Source organism: Elephantulus edwardii, unplaced genomic scaffold, assembly GCF_000299155.1.
Source record: "Elephantulus edwardii isolate Elephantulus edwardi_28Jun2011 unplaced genomic scaffold, EleEdw1.0 scaffold00109, whole genome shotgun sequence".
Classification (NCBI taxonomy): Eukaryota; Metazoa; Chordata; class Mammalia; order Macroscelidea; family Macroscelididae; genus Elephantulus; species Elephantulus edwardii.
In genome coordinates this window covers 3,195,653-3,213,133 of record NW_006399859.1, presented here as the reverse complement: position 1 = coordinate 3,213,133, position 17,481 = coordinate 3,195,653, and the positions used below count along the sequence as shown (strand labels likewise).

The following is a 17,481-nucleotide window of genomic DNA, read 5'->3' as shown; positions in this document are numbered from 1 at the left end:
CTAAGTTAAGCCCACGGTTGAAGCCACTGTGCCAATCTATCTGCTTTAGGGTTTTTCATTTTTTTTTTGCTGACCCTTGCGATCCCAGTCATGATGTCTTTGGCCCAGAAGTGGCAGTTAATCTAGTTGGTTGGGTACCAACTCTGAGAGATTAGGGTCGTGGAGATGCTGCTCTAGAAATGTTTACATAGCTGTCCCTGGAACCTTGCAAGTCTGGAAGGCAGGCCGTGACAGCCCCATTTTCCAGATGGGAGAACTGTGAGGCTCTTATGGAGAGTTGGTTTTCCTAAGGATACATAGTTCAATGGAAGAAATAGGACTGAAAGGGCTTTTTCTTTAGTACTCTTCCTATAATACATTTTAAACTGAAGGTGCTTCACTGTCACTTGGAAGTGGTGATCCAACCATGGGGTTCTCTGCCAGTTCTGTGGTGTCTGATGCCTTTTCGGGTTGTCCAATTGCAGAGTCTCTAGTCTGAGAGAATTGTGCACATTAAGGATGACATTCAGTGGCTCTGGAGACCATATAAGGAAGATATGCAGTGGCTCTGGAGACCATTATCTTCATAGTAATGTTGTGTAGCAGTTGTCCCCAAACTCAGTGGTTTACAACCATAATATTTTGTTCTGTTTGGGAGCCTCTAGCTCGGCTTGGCTTGGCTGGTCTAGACGAGGTTTAGTCGAGGCTCGGTCCTAGATTCAGATAAGGTTTCTACTCTCTCAACCCTTCCTTAAGAAGGGTCTATGAGCTACTAAGGCCATATTCTTTTTATTGTGATGTCAGAAGTATAAGAAAACAAACCCAGTCCCACAAGTGCATTTCAAGCCAGGGTTCAGAGCTGTTGTACGTAGGGTCTCTGTGAGTCCCAAACGGCTTGACAGCACATAACAAAAAGAATAGTTACAACTTGTTATAAGTTACAAACACCTCACTGGCCCAAAGCAAGTTCATGACCGAGCTCAAAGCCATGCAATGGGGAGGTGTCTATTATCTCTAGTGGAAGGAGCTCCAAAGCCACACAGCAGGAGCGAGCAGGGCTTTGAACTGATTTATCTTGGACTAAAGTTATAGATATGAGAGGGGAGAGTAAAGGATTAGTGAAGACTGCACAATCCAGTCAACCACACAGACCCCTTAAAATGTTTCTTTGCCCACATACCTTTCTTTTTTTAATATCAGAACGTTTACTGCAGAGTAAGCATTGAAATTCTTAAAATGAGCTGAATGCTGCAGCAGCTGCCCTCCTGGTTGAGGTGCTGTTCCTTCATGGAATCCGTGCGTGAATCTGTGGTGGACAATCTTTAGGTGCCTCATACGAACAGTACTGGTGGTATTTTGCCTGTTAGCCTTGACATTCCACTTGTACTTTCTCTTGCGCTTGGCAGGGTGGCCACACTTGCCACAGGTGGACTCCTGGAGGGGCTAGGCCTTGGGGCCACAGCAGCGGCACAACGTGTACATCCTATTGAGATGCTTTCCAAACGATGACGTTGCCTTTTTCATCTTGCTTCTGAGGCTGAGACCAAAGACCCATGTGCCTTTCAATCCTCCCGTATGATCCACAGATTTGCAGATACTCTGAGGTCATTGCTGCCAAAGGATGACTGTGCATTTACTAATCAGTCAGTCAGCTAACAGGCCAGGTCCTGTGTGCAGGGTGCTGGGGCCAGCGAGTTTCTTCTTCCTTCTGGGTCCGGTTAAGGGCACGTTACTCAGACCACTTTCCAAATTGCTGACCAGAGAATGACTAGCTTGGAAGTTCTCGGAAATCACTCTTGATTTCATTTCTGCCATCTAGGTGTAGAACACTATAGATCAACTTGAAATATGTGTTCCTTTCTTGTCCTTTCAAGGTGATTGCAGATTTGCTGGTACCCAAGTGCATGTGCAGCCTAAGAAGAGGCTCTAAGTGCTGTGACTTGGGCTGATGACAGCCCATTTACTTAGTGTGCTTTTGCACAGAACAGGCATTTGATCAGGCCTTAAGTATTGAGACCAGAAATGAGATCAACAGTATCAGGCAGGTAGAATGGACATTTAAATAGAATCATATTAAAAATGTAAATGAGACATTGTGCCACCTTTCTGTCCCCAGACATCTTTAAACCCTTCACTGACGGCCCGTTTCAGTGGTAACAAGCTCCTTGTTGGGCATCGGAAGGCCTTATGATCTGGATCTTGTTTACCTTTTAGACTCACTTGTTAACTACTTTTCCCTTTACTTATTCTGCTTCACGGAGCTCTGGGGGCTTATTATTAAGGAGTTGCACTTCCAAGCCCAAGGAGGTTTGTTGAAATATGTCAGCTGCTCCATAGGAAAAAGATGGCCAGTCTCCTCCTGTGTGATTTACAGTCTCCGACAACCCCTGGAGGGTCAGCTATGGGTTGGTTCCTACCTGATGGCACCTAACACCGCCACTGCCACCACCGCTGATATTCCGCTCCAGGGAGCTCTGACTGGCAGAGACAGTAGGGAGTTGTGATATTAACTCAAAGGTTGTGCCTCCTCTGGCGGTTCACATCCACCAGCAGCTGCTTGGAAGAAAGAGGAACAGTCTCATTGTATGTGATTTACAGCCTTTGGAAACCTGCTGGCAGGTCAGCCATGGGCCCAGATGGACTTGGAAGCAGTGAGTTTGAGCATTCTGCTTCAGTCACACTCACCTTACCTCTGTTCTTTGACTATCCCGGATGTGTTCCTTGTTTGTCCCCACTGTTCTCTGTGCCTTTACAGCTTCCCTTTCTCCTGTTGTTGTTGTTGTGAGGTGCTGTTGAGTTGACTGTGACTCATAACAACCCTGTAAACAACACATCAAAACATGTCCCTGGACCTTCTCTTTACTTGACTTTTCTTGTCATTGAAGTTTTGTCTCCAAACAACTTGCCCTCATTGCACCCCCTAATGTTGTGCACTCCCACCTAAGTTACTATCTTCTCTTTTGTTGTCATTGTTAAGTGCCCTTGAGTATGACCTTATGAATAATAGACTTGATCTCTACCCTCTCCTGCACAATCCTTATCATCCTTGACACTTTGAGTCCATTGCCACAGACACCGTTATCAATCCATCTCATTGAGGGTCTTCCTCTTTTTCACTGACCCTTTACCTTTACAAGCAAGATGTCCCTTTCCATGGAATAGCCTCTCTTAACAACATGCCCAAAATATGTGAGACAAATCCTCACTGTCTTTACCTCCTAGTAATATTCTGGTTGCACTTGCTCTCAGACATATCGGATTGTTCCTTTGGCAGTCTGTGATATTTTCAACACTCTTTACCACCACCACAACTCAAACACATCTATTCTTCTCCCGTCATCTTTATTCATTGTCCAGCTTTCAGATGCATAACAGGTAATTGAAAAGACTGTGGCTTGAATTAGACAGACCTTAATTTTTAAACTGACATCATTGCTTTTCAGTACTTTGGGGAGATCCCTGACAGCACTCATTACTGGTGCTCTGTCTCCTGGTCTCCTAAATGTTGGTACCGAAGGTGTTGACTATGTGATTCAAGCATGACAAAATCATTGACAATTCCAAGCTTTTCTCCATCTTTTGTGAAGTTGCCTATTGGTTCATTGGTGAAGATTTTTATTTTCTTGATGTTGAGATGTAATCCATTTTGAAGGATGCAGTCTTTGATCCACTGCAGTAAGTGCTCTAGGTCCTCCTCACTTTCAGCAAGCAAAGTTGTGTCATCTGCATAATATAAGAGGTTGATAAGCCTTCCTTCATCCTCATGTCACATTCTTATTCTTCATAAAGTCCAACTTCTTGAATGATTTGGTCAGTAAAAGTAAAGATTGAAAAGATGTAGAGAGGATACAACCCTGACACACGCCTTTCCTGGTTTTGAACCATGCAGTGTTCCCTTGCTCTGTTTGGACAACAGCTTCTTGGTCAAGGCATAGACTTCTTACAAGAATAATAAATTGTCTGGGATTCCCATTCTTCTCATGGTTAGCCATAGTTATTCATGAGCTGCACAGTCAAATGCCTTTGCATGGTCAATAAAACACAAACCTGGGTCTATTTTTTTCTTGTCTTCTGTTGTCATCTCTATCTTATTTGTGTTTGTGTACTTTTTTGTCCCTTCCTTTTGTCCTGCCCTGAGGCGTGCAAGCTTCATGAAGATATCTTCAGTCTGAGCAGTGTGTGTTATATACCCAATGTATGTTACATTCCTACTCAGAAAGCCAGCCGGGCTTGGCAGATTGCTCATAGGCTTTCCAAAGTTGTCAACAGTAAGGAGCTGCGCTACTGATTCAAAGGCATGCAGTTTGAATCTACCAGGTGCTCCACAGGAGGAAGATGGGCAGTATCCTCCTGTGTGATTTATAGCCCCTTTGTTGAGCTGACTGTGACTCATAACAACCCTATGAACAACAGATCAAAATGTCTCACAGCATAATCTAGCCTCAGCTGAACTCATTTGGTGGCAAAAACATGACCTCAACTGTTAGGAGGCTATTTATAGTCTGTCTTGCTATAAATCAAAACTTGCTGGAGGGTTAACTATGGACCATTCCAACTTAATGGCCCCTAACACAACATACAGTGATCTCCATAGAAAAACATAGTGAATGAGTGAGTGCAGAATGACTGGAAGGAAGGACGAGTTGTCTTTGGGTGAACTGGCCTCATAATTGGTTGTTTTGGAAGGGGTAGGAATGCCCTTAGTTCAAGGGAGAAAGGAGGAACAAACTCCTCAGGTCTTGTACAGCTGCATTTTGTGTTTAGCCATTTGTCTACCGAGGCAAGGAGGACTTTTCGAGAGAAGTCTTGACTGCTGGTTTTTTTCCTGGTAGGGGGCGATAAAAAGGAAGTGAGTTGATTTTCTGCCCCCAGTCTTTGGGATCCCACCCTTTCCCAGTGAGTGGGTAAAGGTGGGAGGACAGCTGAGGTTATAATAGCTCATTAAATCTCGATAATCGTTTGCACATGCAGTCGCTCTGGGACAAATTGCATGCAAGAGTTCCAAATCTTGCCTCAGCAGTTGCATTACTAGCAAGCAAGAGTTGACAGCTGTTGCTGATTAAAACATTTCCAAAATTGCACGAGTGAGATGCTAAGTGTGGAGAGAAACAGCCTTTATGAATGCCTTTACATAATCCCGTTGCGTGATCGCTAGTCATATTAATACCTAGAGTTGGAAAGCACTTTGCAATCATGAGTGAGGCATTCCACAGAGCAAACTTTGAGTGAGAGACAGCCTCAGGGACTTGCCTTTCTCAGGCAAGGAATTAGGAACTTCAGGGACATGCTTATTTGTATCCAGAGTCTCTTCTAGTTGTCTGGGTATCTAACTTTTCATCTAGGCATCTCCTTGGATGGAAACATGCAGCCACCATTCCAGGAATCCTTTTTGATGAATCTCTTTGTCTTCTCTCTAATTCCTTACTCTTTATCACAAGGTATTGAGGTATGATTACTAGGAATGCCTCCTGGAAGTAGTTAGCAGTGACATTCATGTCAGATGATGTTATTGCATCTGTCTGTGAAGGAAGAAAAACAAAGTAACAATTCTGTACCCATAGACTTCAAATCCCAAACCCCTTAGAAGCCCAAGGTCTTCACAACATCTCACAGCATAGTGTAGCCTCAGCTGAACTCACTTGGTAGCAAAAACATGACCTCAACTGTTAGGAGGCTATTTATAGTCTGTCTTTATTCTAGTTAGAGACAAACCTCATACTTTTTGCTTTAGAAATATGAATGTGTTTGCTTAGGGGTGTTGATCCAGGCTTTGCTGAGGGGGTTACATACAGTGCACTCTATAAAGATATATAAAAATGTGATGCCTTCTGAATTCTAAAATAGACTCAGCACCAGGAATTTTGAAGAAGGGATTATGGATCTGTAATGCAGTGTGTGTGGAAGGGCGAAGGTGTGAAGAAACAACAATATCAATGGGGATAGAGGGAAGAGCAGCTTTCCATTTCCTCCAGGGAGGGAGGGTCTCCAGGATCCATCATCCTGGTTTCTGCATCCTCTGCTCCATATTGATGCCACTGCTTCTTAATGTTGGTAGCTGCCCATAAGTTTGTATTTTTTAGCTGAAACAATTTTTTGTTGTTTTGTAGTGATGGGCTTTGGGATGGACCCTGACCTTCAGATGGATATCATCGCTGAGCTGGACCTGGTGAACACCACTGCTGGCGTCACTCAGGTGCCTGGACTTCATAATGCCAGCAAGGCATTTTTATTTCAAGGTAACTACACTTCTTGTTTTGATTGTGGGTGGCGGCTGGGGAGAAGTGTTCAGAGGAGGGCGTGTGTGTGTGTGTGTGTGTCTGTGTGTGAACATTTTTGCTACTTCTCTTGCGTTATTGCCTTGAAAAGTGCTCAGAAGTGCAGTGCCCCTTCAAATATTCAAGTTGTATTCAGAAGGATGCAGATGGCAGTGGAAGACAAGGTGGTGAAATTGTTTGGAAGAGGAATACTACCCTGAAGACATTGGTGGTGAGATGAGTGAAATGAAATTGCTAAGCCATTGAGAACCACTGACCATCATACTATGTGTACAGAACATTTCTTCATATAACATCTGTGCCTTTGTCTAGGAGTCCTGGTGGAGTGGTGTCTTATGTGTTGGGCTGCTCACCAAAAGGTCAGCAGTTTGAATACACCAGTTGCTCCAAGTGAGAAAGATGGGCTGTCTCCTCTTGTATAGCTGAACAGCTTGAGAAACCTGATGGAAGGAAGCTATCATGAATCAAGATTGACGAGAAGCCATTGCTTTTATTTTATTTTTTATCTGTATCTGTATTTCAGTTAGGGAGCTCTGTGGTCTTAGTGGTAAGGAATTGTGTTACGATCCAGAGGTATGCAGTTCGAACCCAGTGGCTATTCCATGGGAGAAAAATGAGCAGTCTCCACTTGTGCAATTTACTGCCTTTGAAAACCCACTGTAGAGTCAGCTATGGGTTGGTTCTGACATGACGGAACACAATAACCACCACCTGTCCATTGATGGCTAGACTAGATAATAAAGACAGAGGTTGTATTCTGGTTGCATTTTCTCCTCGACGTGGTTGACTTAGTTTTGCCTTCTGGAAACATGACTGCGATTCATTAATCACTCAATGAGTGCTTAGAAAAGAGGAAAAAAAGAAAGAAAAAGCTTCAGTTCTCGTTCTCGTTGAGTGGTGAGCTGGGCATATGAGGCTGTAAAGCGTAATGCGAGAATGCTGCCTGTCTTTCTCCCATTGAGTCGATGACGTGTTCGAACCACCGCCGTTTCAGTTGGCAGCACTGCACATTTTGCACAACACCATTAGATGAAGTATAATCTTTAAACAGTTTTTAAAAATATGAAAGCTGGAGCTTGATGGCCTAGAATTGCAACCCTGCTCCTGGCTCTGCCACATGTTCTCATTTATAACCATCACATCTACCTTACAGAAATGTTCCAGGCATTAGAAGATCAACACACATATGATTCTTGAATTACAATTGCTATGCTTAATACAGGGATGTAAAAGTTGCCAAGTAAGTGTTTTGCTATGCCTTCTGCTTTAACTGGGGGAGGGGATGTTGATGAGAAGGGAATGCCTATTCTGATAAAATGATATGCTAGTCAAAACCTGAAAAAGGAAAACCTAGTGTAGGAACGTGTAATAGTGGACTACTCAGAATGTTCCGGCAGAGGGAAGGCTTGTGTCAAGGTCTTGGTTGAAAGATGTCCAGCTAGATGATGCAGAAATCTGTAGACAGAAGTGACATGCAGCTGTTGCATACAGGTTTGCCTGGACTGATGATACATGACCCACGTCCATTCTGGTCGCTGAGTAGCCACTTCCTTTTGTTAGCGAGCCTAAGTATAGCCTGTACCTGTCGGCTACATGAATGGCTTTGCACTTGACTCTCAGAGCACTGCAGGCCTTTGTGGAGGTTTACGCAGGGCAGTGTCCACATCAGACACTGTAGTGAAGCGGTCTGGCCAGTGCTCTCTGAAAGTGACTGGCAGGGTTGGGTTCTTTGAACTCAGCCTTTTGTGAAGAAACCAAAGGATGACTTTGGAGTGACTGAACTGACATGATGGGATGGATTCACGTGTGCACTGTGAAAATAATTGAACTATGTCGGACTTAGCTGCCATCCAGTCGGCCCTGAGTCGTGGCTGCCTCATGTGGACAGAGTAGAACTGCTTTGTAGCACTTTTAAGCCCATGATGCTTCTGAAGCAGATCACCATGCTGTTCTCTGGGTACCCCTAGGAGGGCTTGAACTGCCAACTTGTTGGTCAGTAGAACTTACCATTTGTGCCAGCTAGAGATTTCCAACTTAAGTCTAGTTAAAGATAGATAGGATCTCTGATGGCTTAGTGGTAAGGAATCAACACTACCCAGTGAAAGGTATGTGGTCTGAATCCACCAGCTTCTCCTGGGAAGAAGGATAAGCAGTCTCCTCCCGTACGATTTACTGCCTCTGAAAACATACTGCGGGGTAAGGTGCATGTCAATTCTTATTCCATTGTACACAACAACAACAACCAAGATATATAAGGAATCTGCAGATAATAACACGTGCATGACAACATCCAGGCTGATTTCCACTCTATTTCCCTCCTGAGGAACTGAAGTATGCCAGCTAGGCATGGTCAGAAAATGCAGCCTAGATAACTTTTCTCTCTGTCTCTGTAATCATTGATTGTCTGTGTGGTTCTTGATCTGAAATAGACTGCCGACACTTGGTTAACAGCATTGCTGTGGAAGCTTGGCTGGCTTATAAGCTTCCCCAAGGGAGGAGAGGTTGCCTGTCTACATCACCTGAGATCCCAGGGCTGAGCATTGTGTAGGGCACAGAGCAAAGTAGCTTATTAATAAAAACATATTTGGATGCTTACATTTTCGGCTTTGAAAGGATTACTGTCCTTCCCCCTACTCTCACTGTTCGTTTAATCCTTTGGGGAGCTATGGTTGCATATGGAGCTGTGTTGCTAAGCCAGAGGTGGTACCTCTCCGGCAGTTTGAATTCACTGGCTGCTTCTTGGGAGAAAGATGATCAGTCTCCTCCAGTGCATTTTACAGTCACTGAAAACCCTCTGGGGGGCCAGCGGTGAGTTGGTTCAGACTTGAAGGCAATGTGTTTGAGTTTTTGAGGTTCATTCACTCGTCCATGTATTTTACCTGTGGCCTTCCTTGGCTGGGTTCTGCTCCATAATGGTTAGGGTTTCTGTTTCAGCTACTGCCTCTGGTCTATCTATCCAGATCCAACAGTGGGAAGGGACGTTAAGCTTCTTTTGGTGGAGGAGTGACTTCATGATGGGGTTTTGAACTGTGAAGAGCTTTCCTTTTAAAGGACCCTTGTGATGTCACTGGACCTCCTTGAAACATCCAGTGTAACTTCCCCATCTCAAAATTCATGTAGTCACATTTATAAAATATTTTTAATTATCTAAAGTGACATGTTCAAAGATTCTGTGCATTTGGTTGTGGTGATCTTAAAAACCCAACTACACCACTTGCCATCAAGTCGATTCTGATTCATGTGGCCCGTAGGCTGCAGGGTACACTGAGCTCTGTAGGATTTTCAGACTGTGATAATTTTCAGAAGCAGATAGCAATGTCTGTCTTCTGCAGTGCTTCTTCAAGAGTTTGAACCACCAGAATTTCAGTTTGTAGTTGAATGCTTCACTGTTTTTGCATTCTAGGGACTCTGTTGACCTCTTTTTTGCTTTTATTTCTTTTTTAAGATTTGTTAAATAAGACCAGAGTGATACTTAATGCTAATAGCTGGGAAAACTGACCTCATTATGTCAACTTGGAACTACCTGAGAGGCACCAACCTTGGGGTGTGAGTGCAGTTTCCTATAGGCTGTGCTACTAGAGCCAATTCTTCTTGTTCTGTACCATCGAATCAGAACCGGCTAATTATTATCTACAGTATAGTGAACGATTTCCCGTTGGTAAAGTATGACCCTTTGCAGACTTTGCCCATCCTCTCATGAAATACATTTTCTAGCCTTATTTGAGGACAAATGTACTATTCCTTACCTTGTCTTTATTCTGGATACTTACTTGTAGGTGATTCTTGTCTAATCTTGGATCGTAGACTATGTATTGATCAGCGCCGATCTGAACTCCTGAGAGAATTCCATATTATTCTATATTTCTCTTTCTGTGTGTGTTGTTAATTTTCTCTCATTGTATTCTTCCCTCTGAAGTCTAGCTGCCCGGGTCTCCCCCTACTCTCAGCTTCCTCTCCTCAACTCATGGAAACGGCAGGCTGTACCCGCCTCACCCTAGAAACTCTCTTAGGGCAGATGGAGTGCTTATAAGGTTCATATCTTTGTTCCCATCTCTTAAGAATCTTTACTTTTCATTGACTGATAATCATTGTCTTGAAAATTATTTTGAGAAGTCATTTTAAATTTAAATTCAAATTAACTATAATAACATTAAAAATTCAGTTCCTCAGTTATACTAACTGTATTTGAAGTGCTCAGTTGTCCTGTGTGGTTAGGGACCTACCACATCGAACAGTGCTAGAGAGAACTGGATTCGACCAGTTGCCTACAGCTCGGTTAATCTGGGCAGCCTACAAGGCCCTGTCTTCAAAGAGGAATGTATAAGAGTGACCAGCAGGCAATTTAACCTCTCCGCTTCAACATGCGTCTGTTTACTTGTTGGTATGACATGGAGTAATAATACTCGCCACATTATGAGGTTGTTAGGTGGTGGTGGGTTGGTTTTGACTCTAACCACTCACTCTACGTACAGCAGAACAAAATGCTACCTGGTCCTGCACCACCTTCACAATTGGTGCTGTGTGTGAGCCTGTTACAGCCTCTGCGTCAGTCCATCTCTTGTTGAGGGTCTTTCTCTTTTTTGCTGACCAAGCCTAATGATCCTATTTTTGCCAAGCTTGCTGTCCTTCTCCAGGGACTGAGTCTTCAGATAACATGCATTGTGGTGAGGATGAAATAAGTTAGCACATAGGAAGTTCCAGGACTATAGTTGGTATAGTTAAACTGCACATTTGAAAGTAGTGGAGTGTGTTCATATTGTTAAGTGTTGTCAGATCAGCTCCAGACTTGTCGTGACATTATACATGGAACTAAATGCTGTCCTGTATTCTATCAGCCCCACAGTCACTTGTGAATTAGATCATTATGACCGACATGTTGTTTGTTGCCTGTTTCTGTTTCTGGAAGTAGATTATCAAGTCTTTCTTCCATGAGGTATAACTGTGCCCCACACCCTACCCCCACATGTGTAATTTGCATGTGTCTTTGTAATGTTATTGTTAGGTGCCATTGAGTTGCCTGCAACTCATAACAACCTCATGTACTACAGCTCGGAAGCCTGCCCTGTCCTGAGCCAGTCTCACTGACTCTGACACACCTACTCCCATTGATACAGTAGTATCAATCCATCTCATCTGGGGTCTTACTCTCCTGCATTGCCTCTCCACCCTTATGAACATAATGTCCTTCTCCAAGGACCATTTCCCTCCTGGCCACATGCCCAAAGTGCGTGAAATGGAGATTCAAAATTCTAGTCTCCAAGGAAAACCTTGGTTTCCCCCTCTTCATGACAGACTTGGTTTTTTTTGGTAGACTATGGTATGTTCAAGACTCTTCTCCAGTACAACAAGTCAAAGGCATCAATTCTTCTGTCATCTTTAGTCATTATCCAGCTTTCTGATGCATGGTCTGAATCAGGTGCACCTTAGTCTCTAGACTGACATTGTTGCTTCTCAGTACTCTGGAGAGGCCCCTGACAGCAGATTTTGCCAGGGCAATTAATCTTTTGATTTCCTGACTGCTAGTGCCAAGAGTGTTAATTGTGAAGCTAATCAAGCTGTAATTGTCAACATCCTCAATCTCTTCTTTATCTGTCATGGTGTTGCCAGTTGGCCCAGTGGTGAGAATCTTTGTTTTCTTGATGTTGAGCTTCAATCCATATTGAAGACTACAGTCCTTGACCATCTGCAGCAAGCGCTTCAGATCCTCCTCAGTTTCAGCAAGCAGTGTTGTGACATCTGTATAATATAGGTTGTTGATGAGTCTTCCTCCAGTCCTGATGTCACATTCCTCCTCATAAAGCCCTGCCTCCCAAATGATCGGTTCTGCATATAGATTGAAAAGGTGGCGTATTTTAACCTCCAGTGGTAGATTGGACAGGTGAAGGATGTTGTTACTATGTGGCATCAAGTTGGAACCAAATCATATCTGATCCTCTAGTGGGGCTCCAGAGGCAGTAATTGCACAGGAGGAGATTGTACTCTGGTGGAACAGCTGGTGGCTTTGAACTACGTGCCTGTGGGATTGCAGTACCGGTTCTTACCACTAGGTCCCCAGAGCTCCCTATAGGTGCAGAAAATGAGTGCTGGTGCATATTGTGTCACTTAGAAGTGTCATTGGATATGTCTTTCAGTGGTTGGTTCCCCCCCCCCCCCCCAGCTTCAGTTACTTTGTGAGGAAATAGAAAAAAACACACAGATTAGTTGTGAGAATTAAATAGCATAATATAAGGGGCCACTGTAGGCCCAATGGCTATGATGCAATCCCAAAGGCACACAGTTTAAGCTACTTCACAGGAGAAGGATAGGCAGTCTCCTCTTGTGTGATATATTACCTCTGAAAATCTGCTGGAGGACCAGCTCTGAGTGATGTTGATGGCATACAGCACAACAACAACAGGTTTATGGAAAAACACTTTGAAGAGTAAAACATGTAAAATTTAAGTTTATTATTCTTTCCTTCATTTTTTAAAATGTTTCACCAGTCTGAGTCCAGCTGTGAGTTGATGTACGCCCGGGGAGTGAAAACCTTTATTTCAATGTTAGCCTATTAATAATACTGATGAATTCAACAAGAGAGCTCACTTACTTGGAAATACTCCTACAGCACTGACTCTTAAGTTCTAATAGGATTTATTTTGGGGCTAGGCAGCCTTTCATGATTATCTTTGTCAATTCTGCCCTCATTTAGTACAAATGACAATTTTCTTGTTGCCTGAAAAAAATTATTCTTACTGGAGGGAAAGTAATCCAGGCATAGATCTCCTCTAAGTTAATCACTAGCTTTTGATTTTTCAAACCTTATTTTGGAATGCATTGAATGGACTCAGAGAAGATCTGAGAGTTTGGAACTGTACTTCTCCATGGTGGTATTTTAGTGTTAAATACATGGGAGGAGGTGCCCATTGGCCTTTCACTGATAGGAATCAATTAGAATATGTACGAGCACCAAGTCTTGAAGTGTGCTACTTTTTTTTTCCTGCCAGGAAAGTGCTACCTTTCTGAAGTTCTGTTTCAGAAAAGTTTCTAAAGGAAAAGGAGATAGCATCTTTCAAGTAACTTCTTTTATGTGCCAAGATCCAACAAAACCTAATATAAGAAAATTGGGCATTTCATAGCTATTTATATTCTGGTATTTGAACTAGATGACATGGAAGACACAGAAGGATAAAGCAAAGAAGGGAAAACACAACGTGCTCCATGAAACTCTCATGTAGAGAACAGAAAAAGCTTTTTCCCTGGGAGAAGTATGACCTGGCAGGGTGGCACCGGGGCCAGTATTTGAAAACTGGGCAGGAATGTGACATGTGGTTTTTAAGTTTTAGGAGCACTGCCTGAGTTCAAGGGGGACTTTAGTGGCATAGCCTAGGGAGTTACACTGCTAACGCAGTTGAACTGCCTCTCTGGTGTTTCAAATCCAACAGCTCCATTGAAGAAAGATGAGTAATCTCCCATTCAACTTAGAGCCTCCTGAAAACCTGCTGGAGGGTCAGCTATGACTTGATGGTAATGAAAGAGAAAGAGCCTCTGGGTAGTCATTTTCACAAAACAGTGCTTAAGCCTTGAGCTATAGCTTTTAATGTTGCGAAAATTTGAGTAAGATGAAGTTACCCAAAGGGTTTGCTTAATGCTGATCTTCCAGATTTCCTGCCACCCACTATTGCCCAAGTCTGAATTGTTTTTTCTGTTGATTGGATGCGCCTAGTCACTAATTACCTCTGGGAGCATTTACAAGTCAACCTCACTTTGAGTGCAGTGATGTAGTATAACTTTGCGTTCAATCAATTAGTGGAGTGATTCACTTCTCTACTGACATCTCCCAAGGATGTGTGTTTTGCTTCTGCTAAAATAAAATCTCAGGCAAGCTGCAGGAGTGGAGTGTATTTTCAGGTTTTTCTCCGGGGTAAATTATCACCTGCACTGTTTATTACAGAGATTTTTTTAACATGGTTATGTGACTAGATGTGTATCATAGAACAAATGAGCCCTGTCCTTAGCTCCCACATCTGCATTCTCCCAGTAGTTACAGAATCTAGTCTTTTGGTCCTGTGTTGTTTCCTCCCAAATAGCACATTAAGGAAAACAGAGAGGGGTAGAGGAGAGAACATATAAAGATAAGAATTCTTTTTGAAACTATAAGGACATGCATGGATGCCATACTAACAAACTGACCTTGGGGAATAACTTTGGTTCTTGGAATTTGTTTCTTTCTTTCTTTCTTTTTTTTTTTTTTTTACTTTGGGTATGAATACAAGATCAAAACCTCGACCACTCCTGTACTGACCTCCTAACCTTTGCTGTGCTATGCCCTCTTGTTGCAGTCATTGGCCCAGTCCATCTTATTTAGGATTTCCCTCTCCTCCAGTGACCATCTGGATTTCCAAGTAGGATATTATTTTCCAAGGACTGCTCCCCATCCTGAACATGTCCAAAGTATGTGAAATGAGTCCCATTATTATTCTCTCTCAGGTAGAACATAGAACAGTAAACATCTCAGGAAAAGATAGACAATAAGGAAATAAATAAGCAAAAGTACTTACAGATAACTTTCAAAAATTAATACATTTAAATTTGGGAAAAACATTTCCATTTTGTTTTTCTATTAAGGAGCACATATTTGCAATTACTTACTATGCTTAATGCCTAAAGAGGATGGATAACTGTTGTCAGAACAGGATTTACAAAGATAAATTATTTTAACCACCTATAATGTATATGCCACTTAATCATTCTACCAACCTCTCTGTATATATTCTTTTCATATTCATTTTATGAGTGTGAGAGAGAAACTGAAATCCAGAGAGTTCTAGAAGTGCACCTTTGATCAGAGATGAGTTGGAGAGGTAGATGTAGGACTTGAACTCAGGAGTTTTTGCCTGCAGCACCCCTACCTTAGTCTCCTTCTACCTCCTGGCTGTATTTCCCTTCTTCCTGCAAATGAGAATCAATAAATAAGTACAATATGTTAGAGACACAGCTTCTCTAAAGAGACAGCAAAAAACATCTGCTGAAATAACTTTTGGCAGGTACTTAAATCAACCAGGGCAGATGGTTGTCTTGTCAGTTGGTGAATTCTGTTTAGTAGAATTTTCAGGATTCTCCCACTTAGCGGAGCCTTCTGCATACCTGGACATGAATACCTGGTAATCTGTCTTAAAGGGAACTTGCAGGGAAAACAGGATTAGTCACGGGACCACACTTTAATATAGAACCATGGAAAATGTAGACCCTGGCTGTTTGAGCGAGGTTTCTTTTAAGAGCCATGTGGGAGACAGAAAGCAGCCTGGGCTGGCTGCAGTGCTCTTTGATGAATGCTGTGATTCTTTTTTAAAATTATTTTTTTGAATGCTGTGATTCTTAATTGTGACTTGTTTTAATGTATTGGGACTGAGTTCTTTTCTGTGGAAACATATCTCCAAAATGAGAATGTAAATCAAGAGAAGAACAAAAAATGATTTGATATGCAAATATTTTATTTTATGTAAATGTAACTTTTTGTGACTGCAATGAGTACATGAAGTGGAGGCATAATATACTGATAAGCTAGCCTGCCTCAACCCAGAGAGGTTAAGTGGTATACACAAGGATCAACAGCAAAAGAGCTGAGGCTAGAACCCAGGTCCCCTGGCACATAGTTGTACATGCCCACCACCCTATGGGGCGAGGCAGTGTGTGTCTTTTATTTCTTAACATTGTGGAAGGAAGCATGCTACTTTTCTGGGTCTTTAAAGTCATAGACTTCTTTAGTTTGACATTGAACTGTACAAATATGCATGAAGGGTGATATAAGCAATAACCTTATAGCTATCCCCCAGAATAAACAAATGTGAACATTTTATTTTATTTATCTGTTGTTGTTGTTGTTTGGTGCCACCAAGTCTAGTACAACTCTTAGTGACCGTATGCACAACAGATCTGAATTCTATTCTATATTGTACCAACCTTCAATCTCTGACACACTCAAGCCCATTGCTATAGTTACTATGTAGAGCCCCTCTTTTGAAAAATAAAGGATTGGAGAAAAAATGATGCTGCTGTTTCTCAGTTCCTTTCCTCTGTTGACATCCCTCAAGGCCATTACTAAGTTGATTAGTGTTCAGCCCATATTCCCATATTTTTACCATATTTGTATACTCGTATACAATGGAACATATAGTAGAGAAGATTTATGTGGTCTCTAGAGCTGAAATACTTGGGCTCAGATCTAACCTCTGACCCTTACTTGTTTTATAACATGGGATGAGTTATAAAAATTCTTTAACTCATTGTCATTGAGTCGGAACTGACTAAGAGCTGACCCTTCATTGGGTTTCTGAGGCAGTATATCACCTGAGAAAATATGACTCATTTTTTCTACCTTAGAACTGCTGGCAGATTTGAGCCACCAGAGAGGTACGGGGTTAGCAGTGCAATTCCCTTTCACACCACTGTTGCTGTTAGATGATGTCAGTTGAGTATTACTCATAATGACCCTGTGAACAGCAGATCTGAACCGGTCCTATCCTGTGCCATCCTGACAATCTCTGACACACTTGAGCCCATTGCTGCAGTAACTGTCAGGCCATCTCACTGAGGCCCTTCCTCTTTTTGCTGAACTTCCACCTTTTCAAGTATGATATTCCTTTCCAAGGAGTAGCCTCCCTTAGCAACATGCCAAAAGTATATGAGATAAAGGTTTGTCATCCAAGCCTCTAAGGAACATTCTGGAAGCACTTTCTTCAAGACATATATGTTATCTTTAAGCAGTCCATGAGATATCCAGTATTATTGTCTAGCTCTCAGATGCATAGCAGTCATTGCAAAGAACATAACCTGAATCAGGCACACCTTAGTCTTCAAAATGACATTATTGCTCTTTAGTAATTTGGAGAGGTCTCTGACAGCAGACTTGCTCAGTACAATACATCTCCTGAAAGCTTGCCTGCTGGTACCAAGGGTGTTGATTGCGGACCCCAGGATGATGAAATTGTGTACATTTTCAATCTTTTCTCTATTATGATGTTGTTTGTTGTTCCAGTGGTGAAGATTTTTGTCTTCTTCACATTGAGATGAAATCCATATTGAAGGCTGCAGTCTTTGGTCTTCAGCCAGTGGTTTTTTTTTCCTTTTATTGGGAAAAACATATTGGGTTACAAGGAGGTGAGGGTTGGGGGCAGAAGGGTGAGGATGGGCCAGGATGCAGTTGCAGAGCTGCACAGTTTGGTTGGTGGGGGGAGCAGGTGAAGGAAAT

General features: G+C 42.5%; 1 protein-coding gene across 2 annotated transcripts in view; it reads left to right on the top strand.

Annotated features, from left to right (window-relative positions):
- The window catches only part of NELL1 (NEL-like 1 (chicken)), a 1,108,018-nt gene that overhangs the window by 5,365 nt on the left and 1,085,172 nt on the right, over positions 1 to 17,481 (top strand). For both annotated transcript variants that reach the window (XM_006892008.1, XM_006892009.1), the window contains exon 2: positions 6,087 to 6,215. In XM_006892008.1, the coding sequence (XP_006892070.1) occupies positions 6,087 to 6,215 (129 nt within the window). The remainder of the gene's footprint in view (positions 1 to 6,086; positions 6,216 to 17,481) is intronic.